The 17670-nt window shown below is 45.1% G+C and overlaps 1 protein-coding gene across 4 annotated transcripts in view; it reads right to left on the minus strand.

Annotated features, from left to right (window-relative positions):
• The window catches only part of MCF2L2 (MCF.2 cell line derived transforming sequence-like 2), a 448572-nt gene extending 435257 nt beyond the window's left edge, over positions 1–13315 (minus strand). For 2 of the 4 annotated variants that reach the window (XM_068281097.1, XM_068281096.1), the window contains exon 1: positions 12903–13315. In XM_068281097.1, the coding sequence (XP_068137198.1) occupies positions 12903–12981 (79 nt within the window). In that variant the 5' untranslated portion in view covers positions 12982–13315. The remainder of the gene's footprint in view (positions 1–12902) is intronic. The other 2 variants (XM_068281100.1, XM_068281099.1) reach the window with 1 other exon arrangement.
• Positions 13316–17670: the final 4355 nt, after the last annotated feature.

Below are 17670 nucleotides of genomic sequence, written 5' to 3' on the forward strand. Positions count from 1 at the left end.
CACAGCCATCCTCATCATCCTCCTCCCCAGCTACGGGCACCCTCATCCTCCTCCCCAGCCACGGCCACAGCCATCCTCATCATCCTCCTCCCCAGCCACGGCCATCCTCATCATCCTCCTCCCCAGCCACGGCCATCCTCATCATCCTCCTCCCCAGCCACGGCCATCCTCATCATCCTCCTCCCCAGCCACTGCCATCCTCATCCTCCTCCCCAGCCACGGCCATCCTCACCCTCCTCCCCAGCCACGGCCATCCTCACCCTCCTCCCCCCCACCCACAGGCACCCTCACCCTCCTCCCCACCCATTCCAAATAAATATCCCACCTCCTCCACACCAGTCAGTGACTGCACATACATTAAAAAGATACAAAAAACGGAATCCGACCCGACCCGACCCCAGCAGCAGCCAGAGGCCCAGAGGCAGCCGCAGCCCGCATCAAAGTGACTCACCGTGGATGGTGCGGTGGGGTCCGGCGACGATGATGGCGGAGGGCAGGCCAGGCGTCGGGCACACGAGCCAGCCCAGCATCCATCTTGCGCCGGCGGCAAGAGGGCAGCGGGCTTGCTCCTCCATGCTCCATCTCTGGGCGGGCAAGGCCGGGGGGGCAACGGCGGTCGGCGGGCTCAATTTGTCACGGTCACGGGCGGTAGCACTGACTCAGTGACCGTGACTATCATGGCGGGTAGCGGGCGGAGGCAGCGTGACTCCTCCAGACTCCGGTTACTTCCGTCCCGTTTCCGGATTCTGCAGGCGCAGGAGCGGAGGCAGCGCAGCGGTGCGTGCAGCCAGGAGAGGCCTAGACCTAGTAGGCCGCAGAGCTGCCGCCCGCCTCAGGACTCGGAAGTCCGGCATGGTGGGTGGGGTGGGCCGGGCGTGGGCGGCACGTCAGTCAGGGCTGGTGCGCCGCGGCCGCGTCACAGTCTGTGCAGCCAGGCCAGGGTCACTGACTCACCGATTCAGTGTGCTGCCACTGCCAGCAGGGTCGGATGGAGACTTCACTGCAGCACTTGAGGCGGCCAGGCGGGCGGCGGCGGTAGCACAGTGCCACTTCTCCAGTCACAGTGACCAGTCCAGTCTCTCCAGAGGGCGGCAAGAACCAGGCGCAGGCACTTCCTCTTAATGCCTGGTGCCGCCCCTCCACTTCCTGCCGCCTGAGGAACCCGCCTCACCTCGCCTCATGGGCGGGCCGGCCCTGGGTCATAGGCAGCATTTTTCTTCCTCCAAACACAATGCCAAAGAGCTCTATTTTGGTCTCATCAGACCACAGCACCTTCTCCCAGTCACTCACAGAATCATTCAGGTGTTCATTGGCAAACTTCAGACGGGCCTGCACATGTGCCTTCTTGAGCAGGGGGACGTTGCGAGCCCTGCAGGATTTTAATCCATTGCGGTGTAATGTGTTTCCAATGGTTTTCTTGGTGACTGTGGTCCCTGCTAATTTGAGGTCATTCACTAACTCCTCCCGTGTAGTTCTAGGATGCTTTTTCACCTTTTTCAGAACCATTGACACCCCACGAGGTGAGATCTTGCGTGGAGCCCCAGAGCGAGGTCGATTGATGGTCATTTTGTGCTCCTTCCATTTTCGAACAATTGCACCAATAGATAGATAGATAGATAGATAGACACACATATACACACACTGTGATTGATAGATAGATAGATAGATAGATAGATAGATAGATAGATAGATAGATAGATAGATAGATAGATAGACAAACACACACACATATATACATACACTATGATAGATAGATAGACAGACAGACAGACAGACAGACAGACAGACAGACAGACAGACAGACAGACAGATAGATAGATAGATAGATAGATAGATAGATAGATAGATAGATAGATAGATAGACAAACACACACACATATATACATACACTATGATAGATAGATAGATAGATAGATAGATAGATAGATAGATAGATAGATAGATAGATAGATAGATAGATAGATAGATAGATAGATAGACAAATACACAGACACACACACACACATACACACACACAGGCTGCCTCATAGAAACTGGCACCTCTGAGAACTATAGTTTATATTCTGTCTTTGGACATGTAGCTCTTTCTGGCATGAGGTACATGACAGTGGCAGGACAGACTGACATCAGAGAGGCTGCAGTAGAAAATAAAAGATGAGGCAAAGAGAAGTAATGATAACCAAAGACATGAGATCACACTCTAAAGTCAGATTACGCGTTTATCTCTTAGCTATGGACAATGGCTGTTGTACTTTATTGACTGCAAGATTTGATTTGGACTGGTTAGAAAACTTTTCTATCCCACCTTAGAACTTAACACACATCTGATGAAAATTGAAATAAAATGACCTAAGCCCAACGATTGATCAGAGAAGGCAAACTATCACAAACAACCAACCTGTGTACACACATGAATGATTAAAAAAATGAAAGAATTGACAGATGAGGAAGAAATGGCGTCTGAGGTACAATTAACTGAAACGATCAATATCTGCACAAACATGAGCGATTATGAACGATTGATTGTGGCGCGTGCAATGTACACAACAAGATCATTATACGTTCTTTGATTAACTGTACACACTCTCTTTGATGAATGATCGTCGATCGAAAAAAAAAGAGAATGGATCACAACCGACTCCCGATATCAGTCGTTTGATTCCGTCGTTGATGATTGGTCATGCACAATTCATCAATGATAATCGGTCATTTTACTAGGGTTCACAAAGGTGTTTTTTTTTTTAAACAAAATTTTTTATTGATTTTATCCCGCATAACAGCAATTCAGGAATTTGAAACATCACATATTGAACAAACAGATACACTATCAAGGTCTTGAATGCATTAAGCCTCATCATTTTTAAACAGAAGTCCGTTCATAATGTATTTATCTCACAAAGGTTTTTATCTAATGTGTGTACGTAGCTTCAGTGCTGCAAGTGTTCCCCCCCTTGCTACCTGTAACATCTTCAGTGACATCAAAGTGTGTGGTCATTTTCCAAAAGACTTAGGCAGGGTTCACACTTATATTAAAATTCACATGCATTTTGCGAATGTGCAAAAACGCACATCCAATGGAAGTCAATGGAGAATCGCGCTTCTTCTAAGATTCGCATACGGGGTTTCACGTGCATGAAAATCGGTCGGAGACTGCTCTCTTCCACTTTGGCTGGGCTTGGGAAGACTTCGGGAGCACTCAGGCTTCTGAAGATGGGCTGCTCCGCACTGCGCCCTCTCTGGTGCCCTCGCGTGTGTGTGCAGTACAGAGCCGCCTGGCTTTGGGAGGTCTCGGGCTCTCGAAGTCTCCCTCGGCTGGAGATTTAAACGGAGAGGCCTGCGGTGGAACGGAGAGGCCGGCAGGAGAATGGGAAGGCTCCCTCTCCTTAGGTAAGTATCTGGTTTTTGTTTTGAAAATCTCTTCCGATTTACTTTAACAAAAATGAATGAAGTCCAAATCCCTGTTTTGGAAGCATAGGTAGAGGGCATGTAAGCTGAGCCCATCTTTTTAAAAGGACTGCTGCTGGGTTGTGTCCTCACAGGGGGACATTGCAGGATGCTTCCCCTCCATTCCCAGAGCTCTCCCCTGACTCAGTCCCCCAGTCTCAGCACACGGTGTGTCAGTCTGTCTACAAGAGCATAACTAGGTGGACCATGGGAATAAAAGTACCCATATGAACACCAACAGGGGCACCAAAGGGGCACTCCTCTATACTGCTACATAGAAGCACAGAAGCTATGCATGGGATGGAAAGGTCACACTACATAGGACAGGTCATATGTACAACAGCTTTTGGGAAATAGTTGCATCAGTGGCTTAGCTAAGAAGCTTTGGGCCCCAGTCTAAGTTTTGCATTGGGGTCCCCCAAACAATTCATGTGTCACAACAAAATCTGCCCAAAACATTCACAGTATGAGAGGCACAAGCAGGGGAGGGGAACAGTTTTTTTAATGATTACTACTAGTCAAAGCATACATGGAAGTGATCATTACCAGCACAGCACCATTGAATAGCTAATACTGTAGTTCAGTGAGGGCCCCTAGTGGGCTCCTCTTTTCCAGGTGCCCTGATGCGGTCACAACCTCAGCTGCCACTGAGTTGCATGATCTAATTAGTATTATTAAGTTTATACCTTTTCTATACTAATCCATTTCCTTGATTGAAGTTAGTTTATTTTGTATTGTTGGCCATGAGATAGGCTGGCCTATTCAATGAAGTAGGTCAAGCATCTAAAATGTGCCAGAAACCTCAAGCAGGGAAGGCCCTCTCACTGGCCGTCACCTCCTGACAAAATGATATAACAGAGATTTGGCACTGACTAATCGAATGCTTGTACACAAATAAAGATTATCAGTATTACTAGGTGCCGGCATGGTGCCAGGAGAGGTACTATCCAGGCATTGCTACTCTTCAGTTATTCCTTTTGTCAGTTTGATTTCTGCTCCTGGATTGTGATTTCTATGATTTGTCACTTGAACTGACTTCTGCCTGTATGGTAGTACCCTCCAATATGAGATGAGAGCTGACAAAAACATCTGGCTGGGCAATAATTCCATGTCAAAAACAGGGCTCCTCTGCACATCACCAGTTAAAAGGTTGCATTAGAGAAAGCAAGACTGAGCTCAGCTGATTTTTTCTCCCCAGTAAAGCTCCATACCCACGTCAGATGAAACGGCCAAGGAGGCAGATAAGGACCACCATTGCCGAGAATCCTTTGTGTGTACAGCAACACCTGACTAGAGTTGGGCCGAACCTCCGATTTTAGGTTCGCGAACCGGGTTCGCGAACTTCCGCGGAAGGTTCGGTTCGCGTTAAAGTTCGCGAACCGCAATAGACTTCAATGGGGATGCGAACTTTGAAAAAAAAAAATGTATGCTGGCCACAAAAGTGATGGAAAAGATGTTTCAAGGGGTCTAACACCTGGACCCCCAGGTGGAGGAGTGGGATACATGCCAAAAGTCCCCGGGAAAAATCTAGATTTGACGCAAAGCAGTGTTTTAAGGGCAGAAATCATATTGAATGCTAAATGACAGGCCTAAAGTGCTTTAAAACATCTTGCATGTGTATACATCAATCAGGTAGTGTAATTAAGGTACTGCTTCACACTGACACACCAAACTGTTCACTGAACAGAACAGGTATGCAGTGGCGGGTTCACTGAACAGAACAGGTATGCAGTGGCGGGTTCACTGAACAGAACAGGTATGCAGTGGCGGGTTCACTGAACAGAACAGGTATGCAGTGGCGGGTTCACTGAACAGAACAGGTATGCAGTGGCGGGTTCACTGAACAGAGCAGGTATACAGTGGCGGGTTCACTGAACAGAACAGGTATGCAGTGGCGGGTTCACTGAACAGAACAGGTATACAGTGGCAGGTTCACTGAACAGAACAAGTATGCAGTGGCGGGTTCACTGAACAGAACAGGTATACAGTGGCGGGTTCACTGAACAGAACAGGTATGCAGTGGCGGGTTCACTGAACAGAACAGGTATACAGTGGCGGGTTCACTGAACAGTACAGGTATGCAGTGGCAGGTTCACTGAACAGGTATGCAGTGGTGGGTTCACAGTACAGGTATGCAGTGGTGGGTTCACAGAACAGGTATGCAGTGGCGGGTTCACTGAACAGGTATGCAGTGGTGGGTTCACAGTACAGGTATGCAGTGGTGGGTTAACAGAACAGGTATGCAGTGGTGGGTTCACAGAACAGGTATGCAGTGGTGGGTTCACAGTACAGGTATGCAGTGGTGGGTTCACAGAACAGGTATGCAGTGGTGGGTTCACAGTACAGGTATGCAGTGGTGGGTTCACAGAACAGGTATGCAGTGGTGGGTTCACAGAACAGGTATGCAGTGGTGGGTTCACAGAACAGGTATGCAGTGGCGGGTTCACTGAACAGGTATGCAGTGGTGGGTTCACAGAACAGGTATGCAGTGGTGGGTTCACAGAACAGGTATGCAGTGGTGGGTTCACAGAACAGGTATGCAGTGGTGGGTTCACAGTACAGGTATGCAGTGGTGGGTTCACAGAACAGGTATGCAGTGGTGGGTTCACAGTACAGGTATGCAGTGGTGGGTTCACAGAACAGGTATGCAGTGGTGGGTTCACAGAACAGGTATGCAGTGGTGGGTTCACAGAACAGGTATGCAGTGGTGGGTTCACAGAACAGGTATGCAGCCAGGGACAAGCTAAGCCTAACTAATCTTTCCCTATGAGAGAGAGTGTGCAGCAGCTCGCCCTACTCTCACTAATGCAGGCACACGAGTGACCGTAATGGCCGCTGCTGCCTGCCTTATATAAGGAGGGTGGGGCTCCAGGGGCTAGTGTAGCCTAATTGGCTACACTGGGCCTGCTGACTGTGATGTAGAGGGTCAAAGTTGACCCTCCATGGTGCATTATGGGGCGAACCGAACTTCCGCAAAGGTTCGCCTGCGGGACGCGAACGCGAACCACGGAAGTTCGCATGGAACCGTTCGCAGGCGAACCATTCAGCCCAACTCTACACCTGACCCCTCTCAGGCGCTCGGCCAGTCATCCGTCCTGGCAGGTCACTTTGGCTGTGCAACGGCCGAGAACATTGTTCTCTCTTCTTACCCTGCCGGCCGCGTGACGTCACTCCCGTGCCACTTCACCCCCCCACACAGAACAAAACATGTCACTCACTTGCAAGCAATGTGTCTACACTGCCTCAACACTGCAATGTCGCCCGAGGGATCAGGTCCTCATCCCCATCGGGTGACACTGATCGAGGGTGTGTACTTGGCTTTAGTCAGACCCAGTTTACAAAGATGGATATAAAGAAAAATTATCTAAAAGTAGAATGTTTGCCCAGCCCAATACACACGTGAGATATACTTTTTAGGAAAATGAAACAACAAGGAATAATCGGCAGATAATCTTTGTAAAAAAGTTTACAAAAGATCTCCAAAAATAGCGTCTAAAGATATTCCATCCCGGGGGACTGGGCTGCAGATGATGAAACAAGGAGTGTATGAGATCATCAGACACTTCTTAACTTTTGTGTGCACAGCGCATGCTTGAAAAAGAAGGCTGTAAATAGACTACAAAAGCATTTCTCAGATCTTTTGCATGAACTGATCATTTGCATGTGTTCAGCATCTTTAGAAAGATCCGTCAGTCAAAGCTTCCTGACAAACCTATGCGGCAGATTAATTCCTTGGTTGGAAAAGAATTATTATCTCACGTGTGTACCCAGCTTTAGGCTCTGTGCGCCCTATGCACACAAGCTTGTTCACATCATGTCATGGCATCATACCCATTATATGCAGAGTCAGTGTCCATTTAGTAAAAATAATTTCATGAGAGATTTTGTGACTGTTATCTGCACAGTGAATGGGCTGTGAATACCGATACAAAAAGGAGCACAAGACAGGACTGCGCAATCTGTTGTCAGTTTTTGCATCAGTTATTGAATGTGAATGGTGTGCATTAATGCTAAATGATAAAGCAATGCTTACACTAATGCAGTGTGGTGCATTTGGTCAGACAATATAATTACTTTGTTAACACAATGCAATTACAGTGTAACAATACTTTCTCATGAGCACGTTAGCAGTGTGGTGCAACGGATCCGTTGGCATAACACAAGGCATGCATTGCGTTATCAGACAGCATGCGCATTAACAATTGCAGTGAAGCATATTTTTCTGACTGTATGATTCACCATATGTGTCACATCGCAGGTCTAACATGTGACTTTTTCCCCTCCGTTGCGTTGCGATCCTGTTTTGAAAGGGAACATAACTCAACTCCCCAGTGTGAACCTAACCTTAGGATGACAGTCTTGGAGCTTGTATTTCAAAAATAAATCAGTAATGGCATCTAGTGAGATGAAGTTAATATATAAAACTAGTTAAAGGCTGGTTAAAAACGTGATTTACCATAAATCTTAACTAATAAATCAACTCAAGTGGACAAACTGTTGAATGCATATGAAATACACAAAGCAACACAACATGGCCACAAATTGCAAATTGAAATACAGTAGTTCATATTACTGTACCAAATGCTGACATTTATTTTGGAGGATGTTCTTTCTGCTTTTATATCTCAACTATGTTGATTGTAGTTTGATGTACTTTTATGTATTTTTGTTTTCTTTTTCAAGATTTTTATTGGTCACTGAAGGTAAAAACACAAGCTTCAAAGTGAAGCAATCATAGAACAGAGAAAAGAATACATCAAATGCACAAATTATCAGATAACACATATTCCAAGAATAGCACATTAAAGAGAATCTGTATTGTTAAAATCGCACAAAAGTAAACATACCAGTGCGTTAGGGGACATCTCCTATTACCCCCTGTCACAATTTCGCCGCTCCTCGCCGCATTAAAAGTGGTTAAAAACTGTTTTTTAAAGTTTGTTTATAAACAAACAAAATGGCCACCAAAACAGGAAGTAGGTTGATGTACAGTATGTCCACACATAGAAAATACATCCATACACAAGCAGGCTGTATACAGCCTTCCTTTTGAATCTCAAGAGATCATTTGTGTGTTTACCTTCTGTCCCCCCGCAGCTATCACCCACTGAAGTGTCAGGCTGCTCTTTTCTTCCTGCAAACAGCTTTGCCCTTGTCTGTAATTCTTCAGTATGTGAAAGTCCAGCCAGCTTAGAGGACGATTTATCCAGCTTGTAAAAGATAAGAGAGAAGAGAGAAGCTGCCCTAATCTAAATAATACACAGGCAGTGTGCATAGAGGGGCCTGGAAGGGGGAGTTCATAGCAGAACCACAACACTGAAGAACTTGGCAGCCTTCCAGACACAGGCTGACAAGTCTGACAGGGGAAAGATACATTGATTTATTACAGAGACTGTGATAGTAGAAAGTGCTGCAGTAAGCCAGAACACATTAGAATAGCTTTTGGAACTAGTAGGATGATAAAAAACAGGATGCAATTTTTGTTACGGAGTCTCTTTAAAGCTAAAAAAGTGGCTGTCACACAGGAAGGTGACCAGCCCAATCATCAACTGTAGCTTGAAAACTCAAAACTTTTTACCACTTCCTACCCTTACTAAAAAGTTTAAACTAAACATAACAAGTGTTGCAAACATAGCAAGAGCTTCTGGTGAAGATTGTACACTGCTTCTGCTAATACAGAAATGAACCTGACCAAACTTCTTTTGCATTATTGAGCTGCTCAGTATTTTACTATTTAAAGTCGACTGCAAGTCGTCCTAAAGATAATTGCTCCACTGGGCTTAATGAAGTTGTGTCACCTCCACAAATCTGGGACATAGTGCTTTCTATGCAAGAGATTCTTCCCATTCCCAGTGCAGTATTGCTGCCTTCACTGGTATTACCTAAAACACTAGGCTACTTTGCATACCCTGTGCCAGCAGAAACGCAATGGGTAAGCCACGCCGCACGTCTTCACCATGTTGCGTTGCATACAATAAAGCATACAGACAATGAAAAGTATGCTTCACAGTTAACGCACACATTTTGCGGTAATGCACTCCATCACGATGCCGCACTCCGTTGCCACACTGTGTAGATGGTGCATTGCAGCAATGTGATCGCAAAATGCTAGGTACACTTTGAACTGATGGAAATTGTGGGGAGATGCTTCCATTAGTGCACTGCATGCATTTGCAATGCAATCTTTACAGATCAAAATTGTGCCTGCTGCATTCTTTGTGTGACTGGCCTGCTATGCAAAGTAAGGGAGCGCAGAAAAATCACATAGCAATCATGGTGCTATGCAATTTTTCCGCAATTCGCCAATTTAAAATATTTTCCTATATTTTTTTTCTTCTCCTGTTGCAAATCGCATATGTACCACAATCACACCTGTACAGTCGTCTGATCGCAGCGCAATTGCTGAAAAATGTGAGGCAAGCATTAGCGATTGCGGTCACATGTCTCAGTGGAAAACAGCCCTTAGTGGACCAGAAAGCCTGAACTGTACTTTTTAAGAAATGTCTGCTTTGGTAGGTGATAAGAGACTGCAGCCTTGGCATGGGTCATATTGTAATACTGTGAGGTGCTTCATAGGACTTTTTATCCTCATGTCCATAACTCATGCTTTTGAGAAAATAGTAAAATCAATTAACATCCAAAAAAGACACTCTGTGTATATGGTATACCATAGCAGCTTATACAATTACACACCAATGTTCATGGATAACAGCAAGTCCAACAAGGACTATAACATCACAGTGCAGAGGGGACCATCAGAAAAAGCAAGCTATGGTATTAGCCAAAACAGTCACTTTAGCATAAACGTTGTGGATCTCAATAGAGCAAACTTAAGCATAGTGGAAGCAGGGGATGCCATAAAAAATGTATCAGAGCGTCAAAAAGAGTCCATTACCCTGACAGCACCGTTTCGGATTTAATCCTTCGTCAGAGGGTTAGGTTTGGTGGATTCCCACGGAGTGCTTTGGCTGGAAGAAGTCCAGGGTAAGTAAAGATAGTTTTATTTACTCACCTCGTATGTCCTGCAAAGTATATGTCCAGTCTCCATTGCAGTTCACACTCACTGTAACACTTGCATTTAGCAGCTGACCACTGTGAACCTAGCCTAAAGGAAAGGTACTTCACTACCCCTATACTCATTTCACCTGGAGAGGGGGTGAGCATCTGGGGGTCCCCCAGATGCCACCATGAACCCCCCCCCCCCCAGGACTTACACCCACAAGTGTGGGGTTAGCTTCCCCAGTCTCTTCCTGGGCACTGGAGGTGGGGATGAGCCCCTTATCCATGGATTGGACAAGGGTTCTGATGGAGAGGGGGAGGCTTTGCAACCCTCTCTTCCAGAGCCCCCCATATCATGGAGCACAGGCTGTGGAGCCCTATGCAGTCCAGGATCCACATTCTGGATATACCAAACTGCATGGGTGACAAGGGGTTAGGGGGTTAGAGCTCCTACTGTTTGTTTTTGTTCTGAAATATATCAAATGTGTATACAGAGCTCTGAAAAAGTATACATGAAAGTGTACCGCAGCAAAATGTCATTTCCTTGTGTTTAAAGGGAATCTGAAGTAAAAATAAACTTATGATATAATGATTTGTATGTGTAGTACTGCTAAAAAAAAAAACATTAGTAGCACATATATGAGTCTAATATTGTTTCCAGTACAGGAAGAGTTAAGAACCTCCAATTGTTATCTATGCAAAAGAGCTTCACTGAGCTCCCCGACTTTTAAAGTTGAAGAGAGCTCTGTCTTTTGAAGCTTTTATCTGAACTGTCTCTCACTGTATCTTTTTTTCTGCAGAGGAAAGTTCGAAAGGTCAATAGCCTGCTCTGTGATCATTTAGAATGAAGATAAAAATATGCAACTATTTTCTTTGCAACTAATGTTCTATTAATTATCTGTACTACACAACCAATTCATTATATAATTTTTTTTTTTGCTTTAGTGTCACTTTAAAACTGAGATAGGGAAAGAACAAAAAAAAGATACATACCTGGTGCTTCCACCAGCCTCCTCCAGGCTTATCGCTCCCTCGCCATCCTCTTCCACCTCCTGGTTCTTCTGCAATTGGCTTCGGAAAGTTCTCCGGTCAGGAGCCAACAGCGAATGCACAGCCCAGCCCCTTGCGTGCTCCTGCTGCGCTCGCGTTGTCAGGAGCATTCGGCGCCTGCACAGTACTACTGCGGCGGTGGGTGCAGAATGCTCCTGGCAACGGGAGCGTGACGGTGGAGTGCGCACAGCCAAACTGTGCCTGCGCCAACTGTCCCCAACTGGGTGATTTTCCGGGGGGCTAGTTGTGGATGAACCAGGAGGTGCAGGAGGTCGGCAAGGAAGCAATCAGTCTGGAGGGTGCAGGAGGAAGTCCCAGGCATGTAAAATATTTTTCTATTTCCATTTCAGGTACACTTTAAAAACTATCAAAAAATACCACCATAAAATACGGGGGGGGGGGGGGGGGGCTTTTGATTTGGCCCTTTATCCCCCTCCGCCATGCCACTGCCCGGGTTTTGGACAGTTTGAACACCTTTTTAAGAGAAATTGAGATGGCAAGTATGCCCAGATTTTTAAAGTTTGCCCGCTGTTAAAATCGATAGGATCCATGAACTTGCGTGGAAACATTCACGAATGGTCCACGAACGTTCATTCGCGATGTCGTCCATCACTAAACAGCACCCAACTTTCCCACCGCTATAACTGGCTGCGTTGTAATATCTGTGCCTACAGTTCAGTTTCCCACCTTCCTGCGGTGGTACAGGGGTTTCCTCTGAAGCCAGCAGTAATCACCCTGCAGTTATTATACATCACTGGTATCCCAGCACCACATAATGCATCGCCACATGTGCCTGTGCCATTCCATTGTGCTTTAGAGGAGATAATAGGGTGTATTCTAGCTAGGGATATTAAACATATGTATTTTGAAAATCATTACAAGCTCCTGACAAGGATCATCAATCACCCTGTACCTTTACTCCATGAGAACAACACTAACATCATTCTATGTTGCATAAAATAAAGCCTAAAATAAACACAAATTATCACATTAGAAAGACAGCTACAGTAAAATCACCATGAGTAATTCCTATTGGACACACACATGAAAATTGTTCATCTGTAAGTCTATTACAGCTGCTAAATGATATTAACAGTATAATTTATGCATGTGATGTTATAAACATATATCACACAACACTATAATTTTCTTCATCAGCAAAAATCCTATTTTAATTGAATACCCAAAGGCATCAGTCATACAATCTAAAATGCATAAAAACGTGGAATTAAGCATGCAATAATATATATTATCACAATCGTTCTTGCTCCCTTGGATACTGTCTGTGACAGGAATGAATTGTATGACTTTGGCATGCAACATGACATAATTCCCATTCTGCAAGAGGCACGCAGGCTGCTCCTTCCAGGCATCTCTCCATCCACCCCCTGCCTCGCCCGTTCTCTTACCGACATGGGTGATGACAGTGGAAAGTCTCTGGGTAAGCTCCTGGTGTGACATTTCTTCTTCTTTTAACCAGAAAAGCATTTCACAGTGAGAGCCGTCCCCCCTCGCCTGGCAGACTGAGATGTGCCGGTGTGTGCACCGCGATACAAAGCCAGCCAGTGCCACTCCCAATCCTCCAGCCTGACATCCACCTGTCACTGCCACCAGCCAGCGCCGAGCCTCTCCTCCTGCCCGACTGTGCAGCAGGGAACAAAGCCCAGGATCTATACGAGTGCCCGGCCGCTGATGCTCCACTGATGCTGCTGCTGCTGGTGGTGCTGATGCGGCATTCCCTATTCACAGCGACAGCTCATCGTTGCAGCCAGGCTCAATACCTGCCTCCAGGGGTTACTAGAAGAGATGTGGTGATGTAAAGGAAACCCCGGACTGATGGATCCTGTGGAATGGAGTCTGCAGAATCCCGCCCGAGCCACAAGGAAATCCTACTCCACATCTGATGATGGTGTACAGTGAAAAGACCTGCTACCTAGGATAGTAAAAGGGATTTCTCCTTAAAGTGAGACTACCTTTGAATTCTAGGTTTGGCAAAACAGATCACAGCTACAGTATATCATAATGCACACTAGCAATGTTACTTACAAGTAGGATGATTTTATCAGTTAAAATCATCAGTGAACACTGTTTAGGGCTAGGCAAAAGTCTTAAAGGACAACTGTAAGGAGAGGGATATGGAGGGTGCCATATTTATTTCCTTTTAAACTATACCAGTTTCCTGGCTATCCTTTCAGGGCTGGAACCCACTGGAACGATTTTTTTGAGCGTTTAGGGAGCGCTTTAAATCACTAGCACTTTCCCTAAACGCATTGCCAATGTAAATAAATGTAACAAATTCCACAGTAGCGATTGAGATTAGCAAAATCGCAATCGCAGGACATGCAGCATTTTGAGAGCGTTTGAGCTTCAGTGTAAAGCATTGAGGGCCCGTTCTCACTTAAAATCGCAAAACGGCAGCGCTACCATTTTGCGCAGTGATTTTACCGCGATTAATGCAGTAAAACCCCCGTTCACACTTCCGCGATCGTGGTCAGCGCTTTAACCTTCCTGGCGGTATGATTCCCGCGGCCTCAGGGCTGTGGGAGGGTTTTTTTAACCTTTTTTTTTTTCATGTAGCTAGCCTAGCGCTAGCTACATGCTTCCCCTCTCCCTGCGGCGTCCCCTCGTACTGTCTGATTGCCGCTGGCGCGCTTGCCCATAAGGAAATCCCGTTCTGATCAGGATTTCCTTGAGGGCTTCCCCCGTCACCATGGCGACGAACGGAGTGACGTCATGACGTCACAGGGAGTCCCGATCCACCCCATAGCGCAGCCTGGCGGCGATTGGCCAGGCTGCGCAAGGGGTATGCGGGGGGGGGGGGGGGCTGTATCGCGGCAGGTATTGGCAGAGAGCGGCGGCGATCAGACCAAACACACAGCTAGCAAAGTGCTAGCTGCGTGTTTGAAAAAAAAAAATGCAAATCGGCCCGGCAGGGCCTGAGATATCCTCCGCTGCTGCTTACCCCGTGTCCAACACGGGGTTGCTGCTAAGGAGGTTAATAGCACTATACAGCGATCGCTCCCGAATCACAAAAAAATGCTGCATGCTACGCATTTGCGATTGGCGTTAATCGTGAAACACCCGTGATTGCTGCCAATCACAGCAGTGAGAACACTGCCATAGAGTAATTAAGCACTAGCGATTTAAAAAGCGCTAGCACTTTAGCGATTAGCGGGAATCGCCCGCTAATCGCCTAGGTGTGAAAGGGCCCTGAAGCACTATCAAATCACTCATGAATCGCTATAGATAGAGTGCGACTGCAAACTGTAAATAAAATTATGATATATTGAAAGGACCAATCAGAATTAAAATCGCAAATTGCTACACAATTGTTGGCAAAAAGCTTACACTTTTTAAAATCGCTCCCAAAATCGCTGGAAAACGCTAATGGAATCACTTACAAAATGTTAATTAAAAACACTAGCGATTGCGCTTGCGATTTGTAGTGGATTCCAGCCCTAATACTTTTAGCCATAGACCCTGAACCAGCATGCAGTAGATCAGGTGTTTCTGACATTATTGTCAGATCTGGCAAGATTAGCCACATGCTTGTTTCTGGTGTTATTCAAACACTACTGCAGCCAAATAGATCAGCAGGGCTGCCAGGCAACTGGTATTGTTTAAAAGGAAATAAATATGGCAGCCTCCATATTCTTCTAACTGCAGTTGTCCTGTAAGGTCTTCTTCACAGGACCATAGTCTCCTGTGACATTCAGGGAGCGGCCACACCTGTGTCCACGTAAAATGCAAGCGGTTTTACGCAGAGGATTTTTCGTATTTTGTGTGCATTTTTGAACACGCTGCTTCTGAATTTTAAAAAATTGGACGGTCAACAGCATTTTTTCTGCTTAGCGCAGTTTAGTACATATACATCCCTTTGTTATGTTTGGCTTTGTGCTACACCTGCAAACTAGAATGTTAATGTTCTTATAAAAATGTATTGGTTTATGATAAACACTGTGCTACCTGTACAGCTTTGACTGCCCAGCCTTAGGTTGCATGAGCTGCGAATAGGCTATGTCATGCCTTTGTGATGACCTGATCCATCCCCTTTATCTCAGCATTTTGGTTTCCCCTCTGGCACATAAAGGGTGTAGAGGATGAGGAGAGCAGCTGCTGCTTGGAGTCACAACTACCAGACCCTGCACCCTTGGGGCCTGTCCATCCTGTGACTTCTTACCAGACTGTGTTAATAATGGTGCCTTCCTACATTAGGCAAAGCCCCAGATGGTAAACAAATCAAACAAAAAACAGAGATGGAAAAATAATAACATCTGTTAAGATATATTTCTATATGGCAGTGGACATGCATGCTTTTCCTTGCATTTACTCAAATGGAATCCATCCTTTAGAAATATTAGAATTATAAAAATATAAAATATGCAATGCTATAAGCAATTGTTTTGGATATTTCTACCCATACAAAGTTGACATTGGTCTCTCTGATGGTGCCCATATACGGTACAATAAAAACGTTTGATTTTCCTGTTTATTTGACCAAAATGATCGAATCGAATTAAAATTGAAAATAATCTTTTTTTTATCGAGAAAAACAAACGATTATCCCATTTTTTTAATAAAAATCCGATCGGATATGTTGGAAAAATCTTTATATTAGAGCTAACGGAATAATCAAACTAAATTATCTAATTGAAAAAAATGAAAAAACTGTACCATGTATTATTGTGTGGGAACCTTTATGGTGCAATTTGTTTCATTTTTTTAGATTACATAATTTTGTTCGATTATTCCATTACATCAAATATATCGATTTCTCCAACATGTACAAACGTCTTTTTATCGGAAAAAAAATGGGATAATCGTTCATTTTCTTGATTAAAAAAAATATTCTTTTTGACTTTCATTGGATTTGATCATTTTGGTCAATTAAACGGGCAAATCGAACATTTTTATTGTACCATGTATGGGCACCATTCGTTTTCCATGTAATGCTTTAAAGCAGGGTCGCTCAATGGGTAGATAGTGATCTACTGGTAGATCGCGAAGCACTGCATGGTAGATCCCGACCCCACTACATTCTCCATTCTGCACATACAATTGTGCTCCTAAAATTGTACCTGGGTAAATCATTTTGACTTGCTAATTTTGAAAGTAACTCACAACCTAAAAAGGTTGAGCGCCTCTGCTTTAAAGGATAAGTTACATTTTAAGCACCACAGAATAGGTTGGCGATTTATAAAACAATAACAATAATGGTCCCTCATAACCCCTCCCCCCAAGGTTCTCTGTTTTTGTGCGCTCATTGTGTGCAGACATGGGAGGGTCATTCACTACATGTAAATAAATATGTGATAGTCAAATACTGGCGATTGCTCATTTACTAAGAAAAAATGGCCGCGCACTGTGTAAGCTCATTACCCGCAATGACTGGATGAGAATTTACATAATCATTTTTTGTGATCCTTAGTCATTGGCGATTGCAGCAATGATCACTTGCTACACAGGTGTGGTTGTTGTGCACCTGTATTTACTGTTAGACTATATTTTGTAAAACATTTTTCTTCAAATTTTGTTGATTATTTTATTATCTTATATTTGTTTATTATTCATTTTTATTTTTAATAAAAAGATAAAAACAAAACAAAATGCCCATTGATTAATCTTAAAGAGAACCCGTGGTGGGATTTACTTATGCTAATGGGGCACAGAGGCTGGTTGTGCACACTAACACCAGCCTCTGTTGTCCCATGGTGTGCCTCCAAGACCCCCCTGCGCGCCGCTATCCCCTCCAATCAGCGGGTGGGAAGGTATGCAGGCGAGTAGCGCCGATACGGAGGAGGCGGGGGAGCGGCACTAACAGACAGGCGAGAGGTAAACATTGTGCTGGCGACACGCTGCGTGTCGCCAGCACTGCGGGGGTATAGCGGCGCGCAGGGGGGTCTTGGAGGCACACCATGGGGCAACAGAGGCTGGTGTTAGTGTGCGCAACCAGCCTCTGTGCCCCACTAGCATAAGTAAATCCCACCTCGGGTTCTCTTTAAGGTGGCCACTGATGATCCAATCTTTTTCATCCAATTTTACCAAATCTATGTAGTATAAGGGTAAATTGAGTGAATGTTTTGAATGGATAATTTAGGCAGTTCCCTTATATTACATAGAAATGGTAAGACTGCATAAAAAAGATTGGATCATTAATGGCCACCATTAGATTTAAAA

The sequence above is a fragment of the Hyperolius riggenbachi genome, chromosome 4, assembly GCF_040937935.1.
Source record: "Hyperolius riggenbachi isolate aHypRig1 chromosome 4, aHypRig1.pri, whole genome shotgun sequence".
In the NCBI taxonomy this organism is placed as follows: Eukaryota; Metazoa; Chordata; class Amphibia; order Anura; family Hyperoliidae; genus Hyperolius; species Hyperolius riggenbachi.